We start from the raw sequence: 15372 nt of genomic DNA on the forward strand, positions 1-15372 counted from the left end.
GAAACAATAAAAAACAACACTCATATAAATAATACAGACATGTGTGTGTCTTATTGTATTTTTCAAACTAAAATAGCTTCATCTGGAGCCACAGGACCCTTTTTCCACAGTCTGACGCGTCTGTCTGAGGTTACTCCCTCGCCAAGACAGAAACACAAACATGTGACCACGCTCTTGTGCAAACACACAGATACAACTCATCAACACATGCCTGATTACTCGGCCATTACCCCAGTTTCCATAGAGACAGTTACTTTTTCCCCAATAAAGCAACACCACTGGGAGAGAACAAGCCGCGATTCAGCTATTTACAAGATAAAAAATATGGACGTTAGCTGGGTAAGCAACCAGAGAGGGATAGAAAGGAAACTCTAGCCTGCTTTGTATGTTGATAATGTTTGCTAACAGTGAACAATGGTTCCTTCTCAGGGAAAGTGTGGGTGATATGATTAAATAGTTCCACTTTCAGATCTGTGATATGTTACAACTTAGGATTCAGACAGAGGAGGACCAGAGCTCATGTAATCCAAAGGAGTCCAGGTGGAATTTGTGTATTCAATTTTATGAAAAGTAAATCTGTTTTCACATTGCTGAAGCCAAACAAAAGTATCATATTACCCAGAAGGACACTGTGGCTGACTGACTTCCTGAAAGGCCTCTTCCAGCCAGACCTCCCCTCCTGTGAGAAAAGAACTGTGTTACTAAGGAAAATTGAGGTTTTCTATTTAATTTCAGCACACTTTTTGGGTTAATGCAAATGTCAATAAATAATATATATTAACATGACACAGTGACCTTGCAAGGTAAGTTACTAGAACTGTTTTGACAACCACTTAGATCCTCAGTTTAAACTCTTACAGATTTTAAAACCTTTCATATAAATAACGGAATCTATGTTAAACCACAAAAGGACATCACCTGACAAGCTTTGAGGATATAATATGATCCCATCTGGTGGACAGCAACTAAAGCAATCTGTCAAGTTCACCCTTTAAATGGCACCGTTGAATAATTTGACTACCAGTGAAGAGGATGTGTAAGTGCAAAGTGACATTACTTTTTCATCCACATTTACAAGAAGACTGGAAGCATTTTGAGACAGAACACATGCTACGCTTTCATTTTGCCTCGGAGAAGATGCAATCACCATAGAAACAATCTTGGAAACAAAGAAGTGAAACATAACACGTTGTAACCTGATGTATCCACACATGCACTGAAACCCCTCCCCCCAAAAAACCATCATTATTTCACTTTATCTGATAAGTGAAATATATACAATGATGTTTTAAGAATGCATTAATTGGTTTGTTACATCAGGGAACTACATAACCTGTGAACACAACAGTACATACTGTATTCAGTGCAAACTTTTTAGCCATCAGCTGTTTTCTTATATAACAGGGCTTTCATGATATCACAGTTTCACTTCATGTCTGTCGTGTTGGATAATGACACCAGTCAGGAAAAAGACTCCTGGTTTGAATCTTGCTGTTGGCTGTTTGAGTGTTCTGCAGGAGCCTGCATGGGTTTCCACCAACTGATCGAAGTCATGCATGTTAGTTTGATTTTAAATGGGCTGTAGGATGGGAATGTAAGACTGTTTTCCTCTCTGTGTTAGCCTTATGACAGACTGGTGACGGCGTTTATCCCGTCTTGTTATCCTCAATTCATGGTTATTATGACACCCCAGAAGAAATGAGCCTCATTTTCATTAGAGCTCTTATTGTGCCTACTTGATGCATTTACTAATGAGAGGGTCTGTATCAAAGACACACAACTATTAGGTTATTCTTTTGATGGGTGGATTTGGGTTTTACATATTTTTACATGTTCCATTTGTTGCTGTTATTTTAACTCTCTCAAGCCTAACCTGTCGCTGGCATCAGACAGGTGTTTTGCAACGCTCTTTTCAATATCTGCAACTCCCGTAACTCCTGAACCATTTGCTTGATTGAAATAATTGCAACGAAAGCAGCGACTCTGCGCTTTTCTCAATTCTATTTAATTTTTCAATTAAAACCAAAGAAATTCCATCGGTTTGGAAATCAGCTTTTGTTTTGCCTTTATTGAACGGAGGTGATCCATCGGTGTTGACTAATTATAGGCCAATATCAAATTTGTGTGTTTTATCCAAAATCCTGGAATCTCTAGTTTGTGACCAGCTGAAAGAGTTTTTGTACTCTAATGATATTGTCTCCAAATTTCAGTCAGGCTTCAGGAAAAAACACAGTACTAACACTGCCACTATGAAAGTGATAAATGATATTATTGTGGCACTTGATAAGAAATTGTACTGTGCGTCACTCTTTATTGACCTCTCAAAACTGTTGATCATGCTGTCCTAAAAAACAGACTGCTCAGCCTTGGATTGTCAGAACATGCAATAGCGTGGTTCTCAAATTATCTGAATAATAGAACCCAGTGCATTAAACTTGAAGGTCTTTGTTCTAAATTTGTTGCTGTCCAACAGGGGGTGCCACAGGGCTCAGTTTTGGGTCCCCTTCTGTTCCTTTTATATATCAATGACTTGGGTCAAAATGTCTCAGACACAAATTTGCATTTTTATGCTGACGACACAGTTATTTACTGTTATGGATCATCTCTTGCTCAGGCCATTGAAACCCTACAGAAAGCCTTTGTTGCTTTCCAGCATTCACTTATCCAGCTAAAATTAGTTCTCAATGCTGACAAGACTAAGCTAATGTTGTTTTCTAAGTCAAAGAAGGTCCCGGAGCCTATTCCAGTGGTGTCCACCCTTGAAGGAAATGTCATAGAGATAGTTCATGAATATAAATACCTTGGTGTCTGGATTGATGACTCCTTCACCTTTAAACCACATATAGAGAGACTTGTAAAGAAACTGAGACTTAAACTTCGTTTTTTCTTCCGTAATAAACAGTGCTTTTCTTTTGCAGTAAAAAAACGTCTTGTCACTGCAACCTTTTTATCTGTGTTAGATTATGGTGACATTCTGTATATGAACGCTTCTTCTTCATGTCTTCTAATGTTGGACACGATGTATCATGCTTCCTTGAGGTTTATTACCAACTGTAGATATCTGACCCATCACTGTGACTTGTACTTAAGAGTAAAATGGCCTTCTTTGGCCATTAGAAGACAGGGGCATTGGTACACTTTTATTTACAAAGCTATGCTTGGATTGCTGCCTCCTTATATTTGTACTTTGGTCACAAGGACAAATAGTGGTTCTTACTCCTTGCGTTCAAATGATCAGCTGCTGCTGTCTGTTCCCCTTGTCCGCACAGAGTTGGGTAAGAAAGCCTTTGTCCACTCTGCGCCTTTTTCGTGGAACCTGTTACAGAAAGACTGGAAACTGACTGAACTGTTGTCTTTAAATGTTTTTAAAACTAAACTCAAAGGCCTACAGACTGCCTCAATAATGTGTAATTGTTTTGTGTAATTTTTTTAACTTTGTTTGTTCGTATGTATTTGTTTGGAAATGTGCTGCCTCTTGGCCAGGACTCCCTTGAAAAAGAGGTTTTTGATCTCAACGGGACATTCCTGGTTAAATAAAATAAAAAAATTAGGGTTATTACGGTAATCCCAGGCACGGTGTCTTAGCAGCTCCGTGAAGATGAAGGTTGGTTGAGAGAAGAGAGAGCGAATGAGTGTGATGAGGCTCTACAGAAAATTTGATCCTAAAAAAACCTCCCAAAACAACAAAAAAACAAAAAGGAAAAAGCCGTCACTTGCTCTTTCTGCTGTGAGAGAGGCTAATACAATACATGCATCAGTAATATATGATTATCTAAGAGAGAGCTGCAAGAGCAGCACTTCCTTCCTGTGTTATGTAGAGATGTATGATTAAAAAAAAAAAACAATAAAAGTGTTGCTTCCTGGAGCTTTTAGAAAACAAAAGCAGCACTTAGTTTGGGAAAGACAATAGACAGTAAAACAATCATAACGTTTATTTTAGTTGTTGCAATCAAATGCGAACTGAAAATACGCCCTCAAATGTTGTAACGGTCTGCACAGGTTGATAAGAAACTTTCCTTACTCAAGGACTTTCCCACAGGCAAGGCATCACCAAGCAGGAAATTTTGGGTCACCTCTTTAACCTTTTAAACATCTGCCTTCCTTATGCATCCATCAAGTCTCCTGCTGTACTGACAGGGCATACGACAGAGGGAGCCTTAGCACATGGGTGAAAAATCCCCTCCTCGCTGCTTCGGGGCCAGCTATGTGGTTTGGACTTAACATGGGGATGCTCTGTCTCAGGAGACGGCTTTCTCTGGTGAGTAATCGACATAAAAACCCGCTCTCAGCATTTTGTACAACACAGCGTCAGCCTATAGGAACAAGTGGAGTTCTGGTTTATTTTTGTTTCTTTTAATCTGTTGCCAAAGGCCTCACCAAGAAAGCAGCAGTATGAAAGATGTGAAAGTCCCAACAAAGCTGCACAGATGTAAGGACTCTTGAGTGAAAAGAAGCATTCTTCCCATATGCAAAGGTTTTATGTTAACTGAGGAGAAAATAGAGTGCAAGTTAAAGGGAAATGCCACAGAAGAGAGAGGACCCCACCCAGGCTGGGGACTGCTGCCCACAGTCATCGCCACTGCCCCCTAAATTGGAGGAGCGTTTTTGGCATGGTGGTTTTCAACAAAGAGCATACTGACACTGCTGCCCACGTCTAACTGGGGCAAATCTATAGCTGCAGAAAACATTCCTCTGTCACTTAACAGGGTATTTACGACTTGTTTTGCAACCATGGACAGAAAAAACTAGCCTGCACCACCCTGACAAAAACATACGCTCAACCTATGTGGCGTCTTGGGGGTTAACTTTCACCTCTCTGTCTCTCTTTTGCTGCCTGGTTGGTAACTTTATCCTTCTCTACTGCTCCTCTAAATACTTCAAGTTTCAAGTTTCTGGAGGATCTGCAGCGGGATGTTAGGTGCTATACACGAGAGTGTGGAGCCTTGATTGTTATTTTACCAAGTGACAACCGTACCAAATGAGTTCTCGCTGAATAAATGCCAGAAATGTAACCTGAGATAATCTGTCTCACGCTCTTGTAGCCAAAGCACTCTATTCACTGTCCATGAGGAGTGAAAACCATGACTTAGACAAAGCTCAGACAGAAAATGTATTAATGTGGTACTACTCAGATTTACATGTGAGTGAAAGAAAAAGCGGGTCAGCACTTTGACAGCTGCATATCGAAGGTCAACTCTGAGAATTCATTAGGAAAAGCAACTGAAATCCTCGTGAATACAGGGCGCTGAGGTCTGTATTGACATTCTTCACATTTCCAACACCAGCACTTCACAGACTATATATCTACTAAAGTAAAATTCAAAGATATCCTGCAGTAACAGACTTATGCAGATTGTTGTTTTGTTTCCTGCGCAGAAGGATGCACATGTGTGTTGCAGTGACACGAAGTCCCGCTAATATTTTCATCTTGTACCACTTATTGACAGCTGCAGCAGCAATATGTCTGCATATGCACCAACCAAAGGAAGAGGGACTGCAAGAAATCAAACGTGGCAGTGAAGAAATGTAGCTTTTCTTAAAACTGTTTTTGCTGTTTTGAGGAAGAAGATACACTTAACTTGTTTATTAAACCACAAGAACATGCATAAAGTGGTTTGATGAGAAACAGGGGTGTTAAATAAATAAATTCTATTAGTACTATGGAATATAGCCAGTCCCAGGCTCACTTGGCGCAATCCAAGGTGACCAGGCCAACATTATACCAGAGGCAAAACAGTTTCTTTAAAATTTAAATGTAATCCAAGCTGAATGAAAAATATGCTATAAATGAAGCACAAATCATGAAGGGGGAAGAGGGATGGGGGAGGGGGATTGGAGACTTTTCCAACAGCCATTGAGCAAGAATTATGAAAATGAGGAGGTGAAATGTACATTAATTTAATGCTGGTTAATTAAAACAGTCAATCTTACCTGATCCTTTCTCCTTTCTCAGAAAAAACACCACAGCCAGGATAACCACCAGTAAACACAGCAGCAGAACCTATAACCCAGAAAATAAAATGGCAAGATGTTTGTTAAAGCTGTTAGAGATAGCAGCCACTAATTTCACATTGTTTATTTTGAACTATTTGAACTTTGAGAAAAGAAAAAGGTTCAAGCACTACAAAATTCAACATAATGTGATCAACTATCTTGTCTCTCTCAAGAGAAGACATAAATTAACAAAACTAAATCACGTCCACACTCAAAGCTTCAGCTCTAGAGAGAGCAGTGTTGGCTGTTGTACAGCAAGTATTAGATGGGATCCTCTTCACCTAATGACTAAATCATGCTGTTATTTTGCCTCTTAGTATCACTAACACGAGGCTGACATTACAGGCTCTTAAAAAAATATTAATGGACCGATCATGAATAAATTTGTTGTATCCACAGTTCGCAGAGGAACCCAGCTGACTCACATGATCCTCTTAAATTTCCAAGTTTTCTTTTCAAAAAATGTGATGCAGCTGCAGATGCAGACTGAGAATCACAAAAACAGCCAAGCTACGAGACGGTCAAGAACAAACGGGCTCAGTGTTTCTCTGTACTTCACTGTCTTCAATTCCGTTTAAAAACTGTGTCTGGAAAAAATTATTTTATTGAATCGTTTATTTACACTTTACGCACCAGAGACAGCATGCTATTTTTCCCCAGAGCCTCGTCCAACAGGGGGAAAACCCCTGATCGGATTACAACTCTGTGTGCATTGTTACTAAACTACAATCATGTAAAAAAAGAAAAGAAAAAAAAGAAAAAACATACAGAGTTTGACCTCTCCAAGTTAAAATAAAAATGTACATGTCTTATGCAACTTTGTTACTTTTTTACTGTTAAGAATTAGCATTTGGGACCTGTTGAATTACACTAGGGTGGCAAACACTACTCGATCACCATGCTATTATTTTCTGTATACTTCTAATTATGCTTACATTAGCTTTTAGCTCAAAGTCCTACTCCATTACTGCAGCTGAAGAGGTTTAGATACATTGCTTTATTCAGTTATCCTTCTGCCATCCACCGAGACTTCCATCTGTATCCTCACAGGCTCAACTGTTGATTTTAACAATTTCCACACCATCTCCATCTCCATCTGTATATATATTAGTCTCAGCTCTCTGCAGTTGGAAGTAGTGATCCAGAATTGTTTTTGTTTGTTTTTTTAAAAATCACAACCTTTCTGCCCCAGGACAGCAGCTCCCTGGGGGCGAGTGGTTTGTAATTAGATGGGTGTTTCAAAGATTACTTTACTTAGAAATGACAGTGTTTACCAGGGTTATCACGGATGCTGATTTTGAAGCATCTGCAATGCCCCAAACCAGGCCAGTTACTCATTATGGCATTACAAATTTTCATTTTAAATGTGTCGCCAGATTTTAATATTTATTATTCTGGTAAAATTGTGCCTTGAAATCACAGTTTTTAAAGAGTATAATATGTAAGTGCATTATGGCTCATCTCCTTTTATTCCTATGACCATCTTATCACCTCTCTGCTGGGAACGCAGCTGCAAATATTTCCTTAGCACAACACAAGTCATAGTTTAAAGCAAGTCTCTTGTTCTCTGGTGTCACTTTTTGCTGGCACAAAATTTCCTCTCAGAACTGATATGTTTTTAATCTTTTCACACTGTTTCTGTAGTCTATTACTTTTAACTGAAAGGGGGGAAAAGCTAAACTAAAAAGTTCAAAAAAACAGGCTTAAAGTGGAAAAACATAAATTCTTCCTGGAGGAAAGATTTTACAGAGGATTTACAGTTTAAACAAACAAATCCTCAAGCCAAAACTGGTCTGATCCTCCCAAGCTAGAAAGCTACAGCAGTACAGCAAGAGTAATCTACTTAGTGTGATTCACAAGAGCTGGAATTCCTATACAGGTATGAAAACACACTGCTGTATTTGGTGTCTGGGTATGTGCACTTATTTTCCCCAGCCATAGGTGAAAAAAACTGTAAACTCGGATGGGCTTCACAGAAATGCTTAAAGACGGGGTCTCTGTGGGTTGTGAAAGTAAACAGACTGTCTGGTGGAAACCTACTGGGCTGACTGAAACACACTTTAATACTTATTCAGACCCCCCACCATGACCACCACTCATTTTCCATTGTCTACAAGAGAATGATGTAAAGGTTATGAAATTAAACTACAGATGAAAGTCATCTTCAAAGTGGACATCAAAAAAAGGCTATCCAAAGACACAAAAACTCTTTTTAGGGAAAAGTCATTCTAGTTCAGGGGTGGACTTAGACACAAAAGCTAAGGGCTACACATCAAACAGCCATCATGTATGGCCTTATGACACGCACAAAGCTGAAAGATATGGTAGATATGAAAAGCTGCTCTCACATAAGCCTGGATCCTTGATCCAAAAAAAAAAAAAATCAACAACCCTGCTACTTTTCTGTGTTAATCAACTGCACAACTGAAGCAATCTAGCTTCTCAGGCAGCAGAGCAAAAGAGGAACTACCATAGAAAAAAACAGTTTAAGGTGGGTGGAGTTTGAACAGATCTGTGTGGTGAAGGAGTGGTAGACATTCACTTTATTATTCATTGTCATAAAGTGTTAGTGGGTACTCAAGATTGAGCTTTTACTTATTTTTGAGTTATTTTGGGGTTTTAAGACATTAGGGATGTATTGCAAAGTAGTTACTGCACCATTTTCTGGTAAACCCATTGAACTAAAGCTTACAATCTGCACTTAAAACACATCTTGATTGGTTTAATTTAAAATCCACTGTGGTAGTGTACAGAGGCAAAACTACAAAGTCATGCTATTGTCCGAATTCTCGTGGACCTTAAAAATGAGACCTTGTGTGTGTCTAATTGGTACAAAGCAGACAGCATCTGGTTATTGTGGTGTCGAGCTGAAGGTCGCAAGTGAATAGCTGAAAGGATGTGCACATTCTCAAATGACTTCTTTGACATGCAGTTTATGCCTCAGTGATGAAGGAGATCACGAACATTCCAGACATGTTTAACTTTTCACGTCCAACTTAAAAAAAAATATCACAATTTATTTCACTATATTACAGCAAGAAACATATTTTTCTGATGTGACTATGACCACAGCAATATAAAACAAGTCCATAAAACATAACTGTATTTTTCTTTACAATTGCTTCAATTATGTTTTTTTCCGTAAAGACTGAAACACACTCCAGATTTAGCCTCCACAAAGACTAAGTGTGGTTAGTTTCAATGCCCCGAGGAGCTGTGAACAATAAAAGCTGCTGTTGTTTTCTGAGACGTTCCTTCTGTGATAAAAATACTGTTCTGGGGAAAACAAAGAACAGACCCAGCAGATTAAAATGTCCATTCCTGCCAGTGATGGAGATACCCAAGTATTGCGTCAAAGTTCGCACAGCCTGTCGACATATTTTTAAACCTTTAAGTTATTATTTTTCAGATTTAGACTAATAATTCAAAATACATATTTACCAATGCTACATTATTACAGATTACACCTCAAAGCGCTTTTGATCTACTGGCCCAGATGTGGGGATGTTACTGGACACTGAAGGTTATTGATCAAGTCAGAATCTTAAAATTAACAATGTGTTTTGTAAGAGAGTCCAGGGTCAAGATGGGCCAGTTTAAATGAGTCTGTTCTTGAGCACAGGAAGAACAGGCCAAGCCGTGACAAACGTCCACATCCATCTTCTTTCACTGTTTAATTCAGGTTCTTGGGCGGGGTGCTGGAGCCTACCACACATTTCATAAAAGTTAGAGGCGGGTTACACTTTGCACAGATAGCTAGTTTATCTCAGGAACTGCCAATCAACCCAACACACATCTTTGGGCTGTGGAAGCTGGAGTACTCAGATAGAGCCCACTGGGAGGACATGCAAACCCCACACAGAAAGACTCCAGCCAGCCAGTGGATTCAAACCAGTGGCTTTTTAGTTTTAGTCATCAGTGCTGACTATCACAGCACTGTGCCTGTCTGTTTGTTGAACAGTCTAGCATTAGAGTAAAACAAATATTGCTCAATTATGTGAGAAACTAATTGCCCAATTAGTCAACGTTATAAATAATTATAGTTATAAACAACTTCAGCTACTACCTGTGCCTCTGCACTGTAACATGTAGAACCACTAAAACGACATCAAAACAAAGCACTGGCAGAACAACTCGTTTTCCGGCTGCCTGAATACACCCAATATTTTGCTGAAATGACACTTTGGATCAGAGTCAACGTTGTGGGGTCAGAGCTCCACCCAGCCCTGCTTCACACTAACAACTGCAGGTCTTGTCCACCTGCAGAGAGCCTGCTGGCCTGTGTCTGTTTGCAGTGGAGTGAAAACATTTAGTTTCCACATTCACGCTGGCAACACTGACAGTCTCGTCTGTGTGGCAGCTGTGAATTAATGACAGTGTGAGTAAACAGTGCAGAAATGCTGACCCGAGGATGTGGTTTTTGATCCCTGACGATGGTTCTGTTCCCCTAGTTAAACATCACACAGTGTCAGTTGGGTTAACTGTCTAATGTTTGACAAAAATTATACACTAAAAAAAAGGACTAAGACTCAACAGGGCCCAAAATGACGCCTTCAAATGTTTTTTAAACCCCAGAATCCAGTTTGCAATTATGAGACAAAAGAAAAAAGATGGACATCTCTTCATTTCAAACAGGGACAGATGATTTTTTTCCCAGTATTTCTTCTAGAGGACAAAAGACAGCAGCTACTTATTAATCAATAATATCATCTATAATAATAGTGTCCCTGACACTTTAAGGGCTTCCCAATTTAAAAGTCACATTAAGATCATGCAGTAATATGAGTGGCAGGAGCTCAGACACATACATTAACTATAATGTGTGACTTTCACACTGCAGAAGACAATCGCTCAAAGTTGCCCTCCATGCTGCCAAAGTGCAACTGAACATACCCCAATAATGATTTTACGGCGGGTACTCCTTTTATTCTCATTCATGCTCCTCTGACTCTCCACCTCTCGTGTCCCAAATAAAGACGCTGCCTGTTCCGCCGACCCGTCCTCTCCTTTGGTCACTTCCATGCTGCTGAGCGCAAAAAAACAAAAACAAAAAAAGGACGCCTGCCAGTGCTTTCCAGGTTGAACTGAGTAGCAGGATGGGATGCAGCTCTGAGGAATATATAGAGGGGAAATGCCCGCCTTTCTGACGTCTTCAAGTTTTTGCAAAGTGGCTACATGTGTTAGATCTAAGGGAGGAGGAGGATCCAAGACTAATAAAAGCAGAGCAGAAAGCAGAAACTCCCCCTCATTCTGACTTATTTTCCTCTAATGTGGCGAGGAAATAGTACTTTACCCACTTTAAAGCCAATCAGAGTCACTTTAAAAGAAAATAAAACCCAGACACATTCAGAATACGCATGCCTCAGACGTATTATCACGTCTAATTTCTTTGATTTAGGACATTGACTCGAAATAAAAAGCAAACACAGATACAGTAATTATGGACTTTCTATGAAAATCCATTATAAGGTCGTGGAGCTGCCACCATCTTGTGGCCAGACTTAAGTGGTGCATTAGGTTCCAGTTCGAGGGTTGAGTCCCATGCTATTATTTAAATTAATAAAAAAAAAAAACCACAGTTCAACACATTTTCCTTTCCTTAAATAGGAATCTAAGGCTTTTGGCTTGACTATAGTCTTATTTAATTTCACTTACCGTTGGCAAATTTGAGCTTGGCTTCGTTAGTGACTGCTTGCTAAAAATTAACCACTGAAGGAAATATTATCCACTAGAGGGCGCTGCTCCACCTCTTCTATTCTTTCTTCTATTCAAAAATAATTTGGTCAACAAAAAGAAATAACAGCCGATTACAAAAGATATTCGGCCTCATATGAAAAAAAAAAAAAGTTTGTATTTTAATTAATTGTAGTCCTGCTAGAAAAAAGGTTTGCATGTAGCATAACAGCACTACTTTAATATAAACCTCAGGCAACCAGAGCTATTTTCAGAGTTCCTTCCATCAGGTCTGTAAGCTTTACTTGGCTGGTTTAGAAGCGATGTATGGTAAATGGCCTGTATTTGTATAGCGCTTTACTTAGTCCCTATGGACCCCAAAGCGCTTAACACTACATTCAGTCATTCACCCATTCACACACTGGTGATGGCAAGCTACATTGTAGCCACAGCTGCCCTGGGGCGCACTGACAGAGGCGAGGCGACCTGTCTCTGAAAGGTACCTGGTGTTCATCCGCCCCATATGCCCACCCCTATGAAAATATAAATATACTAAGGTCTTCTTTTCAAGTGCCTCTTAAGCAGAGCAGCTTGGACTTATCGGCCATCTTTGGTGCTTATTGGTGTTTATTAAATAGGGTAATCCTGCCAGAAGTTTTGTAGATCCCATCAAAACATTTCATACCAGCAATTAGCAGAGGCTGTTAAAAGTAAAGCATATACAACTGGTTAAAGTGTCAGTGCAGCCTTTGGAAAATCCAAATAAAACTTTGTATATTATGTTGCTGTATCACACACTAACTTTTGACCATTCTGACCTAATGAAAATTTAATTTGGATCACCCCATTGCCCATTTAAAGTGTCAGGTGCAGTATTAACTGATGCTGATTCTTAGTAGCCTCACTGCGATTTGCTTCTACTCTAACTAAATACAATTTAAATGATTTAACAGTAACACAAAAGCATGTTTTTGTTTGCAGGAAGCACTTAAATTCACATTCTCTAACTTTGAATCGATTGTTATGGGCACTTGCAGTTTATGCATATATATCCAAGCACACTACTCTGTGGTATTAAAGCATCCACTATATGGTGCTGTTGCAACACTTTCACAGTTATAATACATTTGGTATTTGGTGGTAGAGCTGTTTTCCTGTCACTATATGCAGTCATATAATATGGTTTCTTTCACATCCAGCTGTGTCCAGTTGTATGATCATTTTTTATCACATGTGGCTGGTGCCCCTGACCTCTGACCCCTGTGTTGTCTTGTACTCATAAACAGCCCAGGGCTACATGTCCTCACTGTCTGTTTAGTTTTGTCTCCCAGTGTGTGTTTGTTTGTATGTGTGTGTGTGCGTTAGCTCCATAAGCCTGAGTTTGTTTTTCATTGTAAGCTATAGGGCTGTGCATGCATGCCCGAATGTGTGTTTCATGTTGTTGTTACAGTGACTGTTTCTGTGTGTGTGTTCTGCTCAGTGAGCCGCGTGTCTCTCAGCTGTGTCTCCCTACAGCTGCCCCCGACTCAGCTGGATATTACAACATGACCTTTAATACTGACCTACACATTTGGCACTTAATGTCTACACGATTCTGACCTAATGCTCAGACTGACAAAATAATCCAAGTAAACCCTTTTGTTGTGCACTTTGAGCTGCAAAGTATTTGTCATGGGAATCATGGCAGCAACCCAGAACATTTAGACATGTAGACATGATCAAAACGACCTGCTAAAGTCCAACTGAACTCAAATGGCTTCCACAAAGATCTGAATCCAATAGAGCACCTTTGGGATGTGGTGGAACAAGAGATTCCCATCATGGATGTGCAGCTGACAAATCTGCAGCAGCTGTGTGACGCTATCATGTCAGTGGGGACAAAAACCTCTGGAATGTTCCCAACACCTTGGTGAGTCCATGCCATGAAGACTTAAAGTAGTTGGAGGGGCCGCAGAGTGCACAAGGAACTTTGTCTTTAATGAAAGAAGGAAACAATAGTGTATGAAACCTTGTTAAGGGAACCTCTTGAAAGCAAAGGGATGCTTGGCTAGCCATCATCAAAAGGAATTTTGTAATAAAACAAGAAGAGTTTGACTTATGCTTTGCTTTTCAGTTGGTGGAACCCAGAGACCAAATAGTGGGCCTGGGCACTTAAAAGGTTGCGGAAAAACTTTGTAAAGGTGTTCAATAATGACCGATAATGACATCCATCCATTCATCCATCCATCCATCTTCTTCTACTTATCTGAGGCTGGGTGTCGGGGGCAGCAACCTAAGCAGAGAAGCCCAGACCTCCCTCTTCCCAGCCACCTCCTCCAGCTTGTCTGGGGGAACACCAAGGCATTTCCAGGCCAGCTGAGAGATATAATCTCTCCAGTGTGTCCTGGGTCTGCCCTGGAGCCTCCTCCCCGTGGGACATGCCCAGAACACCTCACCCAGGAGGCGGCCAAGGAGCATCGTTGTCAGATGCCTGAACCACCTCAACTGGCTCCTTTCAATGTGGAGGAGCAGCGGCTCTACTCTGAGCCCCTCCCAGATGGCTGGATTTCTCACCCTATCTCTAAGGTAGAGGCGTTAGCTTACAACGCCAACTGTCTGCCATCTATAATCCAGTTTTGAGATCCCTTTCCAGACGCCTTAACGTCCACTCACATCCTGGGCCATTTGACCTCAATAAATCACATCATAGGGTGGGGCTAGGTTTCACTATGGGTTAACCTGAAACCTTGGCTGATTGTGACCCACACCCGTTTTCTTTGCTTTCCAAGCTCCCTAGACTACGATGACCTGGATGACTGAGAACCTTCACAGACCGTTAGAAGAGTGCTTTGACAGATAAGCAAGCAGCAGATACACTGCGGGTGAATTAACATAGGAAGCAAAACATCAAGTAAAGAAGTAAAGAAGACACTCAAAGAAACAATAAAAAGACAGTAAAGACTTTCCTGTTAACAATTCTTTTGCTCTTCAAACATACTATATGTACATTCAGAAAATTAAACCTTTCATTCATGTGCAACAGATTGCAGCAACAACTATTTTTGCAATCACCTTGCTGAAGCAATCTGCAGCACTGAGAGCAGAGATGAGAAGCAGAGAGGAGATGAACCCAGATAAAGCCTCGATTTATAAATAATACACTGTGAAAGCAGCAGTTGGTGCAGTAGGTTAAAGAATTCATCAGCTGACAGTTATAAGCACATCCCCCGCCCTGAGATTTACTGCACATGAGTTATTCCTTCAACTTTGCACAATCTTCAACCAATATTGAAGTCTTCTGCCTTCACAGGCATGTGTGTCACCAACTACCTGTCAGCATTCACAGCGGAGCGCCTATGCTTTCAGTCTGAGGCCTGCTTTTGTTGATGCCCTGAAATAATGAGCACCTTTCAGAAATGTTGATATAGACTTACCCACAACTGGAACACGTTGCCCACCTGGAACATGTTGACATATTTTTGGTTTTAACTGAGTTGTGATATAAGGACGGACAATATGTGACACTACAACATAAAACACGAGGTTGAATATTAGCAGTTTGCTTTAGCTTCACCATGTTTGTAAGATCAGAACAAATCTGAGTTATATAAGCACACTTTATTGAGTTACTGGGATCAGAAAAGGGCCAGAATAAGGTTATACACACCTACAGCACATCAGTCTGCATTATGAACATTATGGAGGTGTGAAAGCTGGTGCAAACAG

The 15372-nt window shown here is 40.2% G+C and overlaps 1 protein-coding gene across 1 annotated transcript in view; it reads right to left on the bottom strand.

The window, feature by feature from the left end:
- Positions 1-11169, bottom strand: part of enpp1 (ectonucleotide pyrophosphatase/phosphodiesterase 1) — a 36869-nt gene extending 25700 nt beyond the window's left edge. The window contains exons 1-3 of the mRNA XM_084954367.1: positions 10888-11169; positions 5932-6001; positions 619-679 (exon numbers count right to left, since the gene is read on the bottom strand). Coding sequence (XP_084810493.1) covers positions 619-679; positions 5932-6001; positions 10888-11016 — 260 coding nt within the window. The 5' untranslated portion in view covers positions 11017-11169. The remainder of the gene's footprint in view (positions 1-618; positions 680-5931; positions 6002-10887) is intronic.
- Positions 11170-15372: the final 4203 nt, after the last annotated feature.

The sequence above is a fragment of the Perissodus microlepis genome, chromosome 15, assembly GCF_051167445.1.
Source record: "Perissodus microlepis isolate ML-2025 ecotype Zambia chromosome 15, ASM5116744v1, whole genome shotgun sequence".
Lineage (NCBI taxonomy): Eukaryota > Metazoa > Chordata > Actinopteri > Cichliformes > Cichlidae > Perissodus > Perissodus microlepis.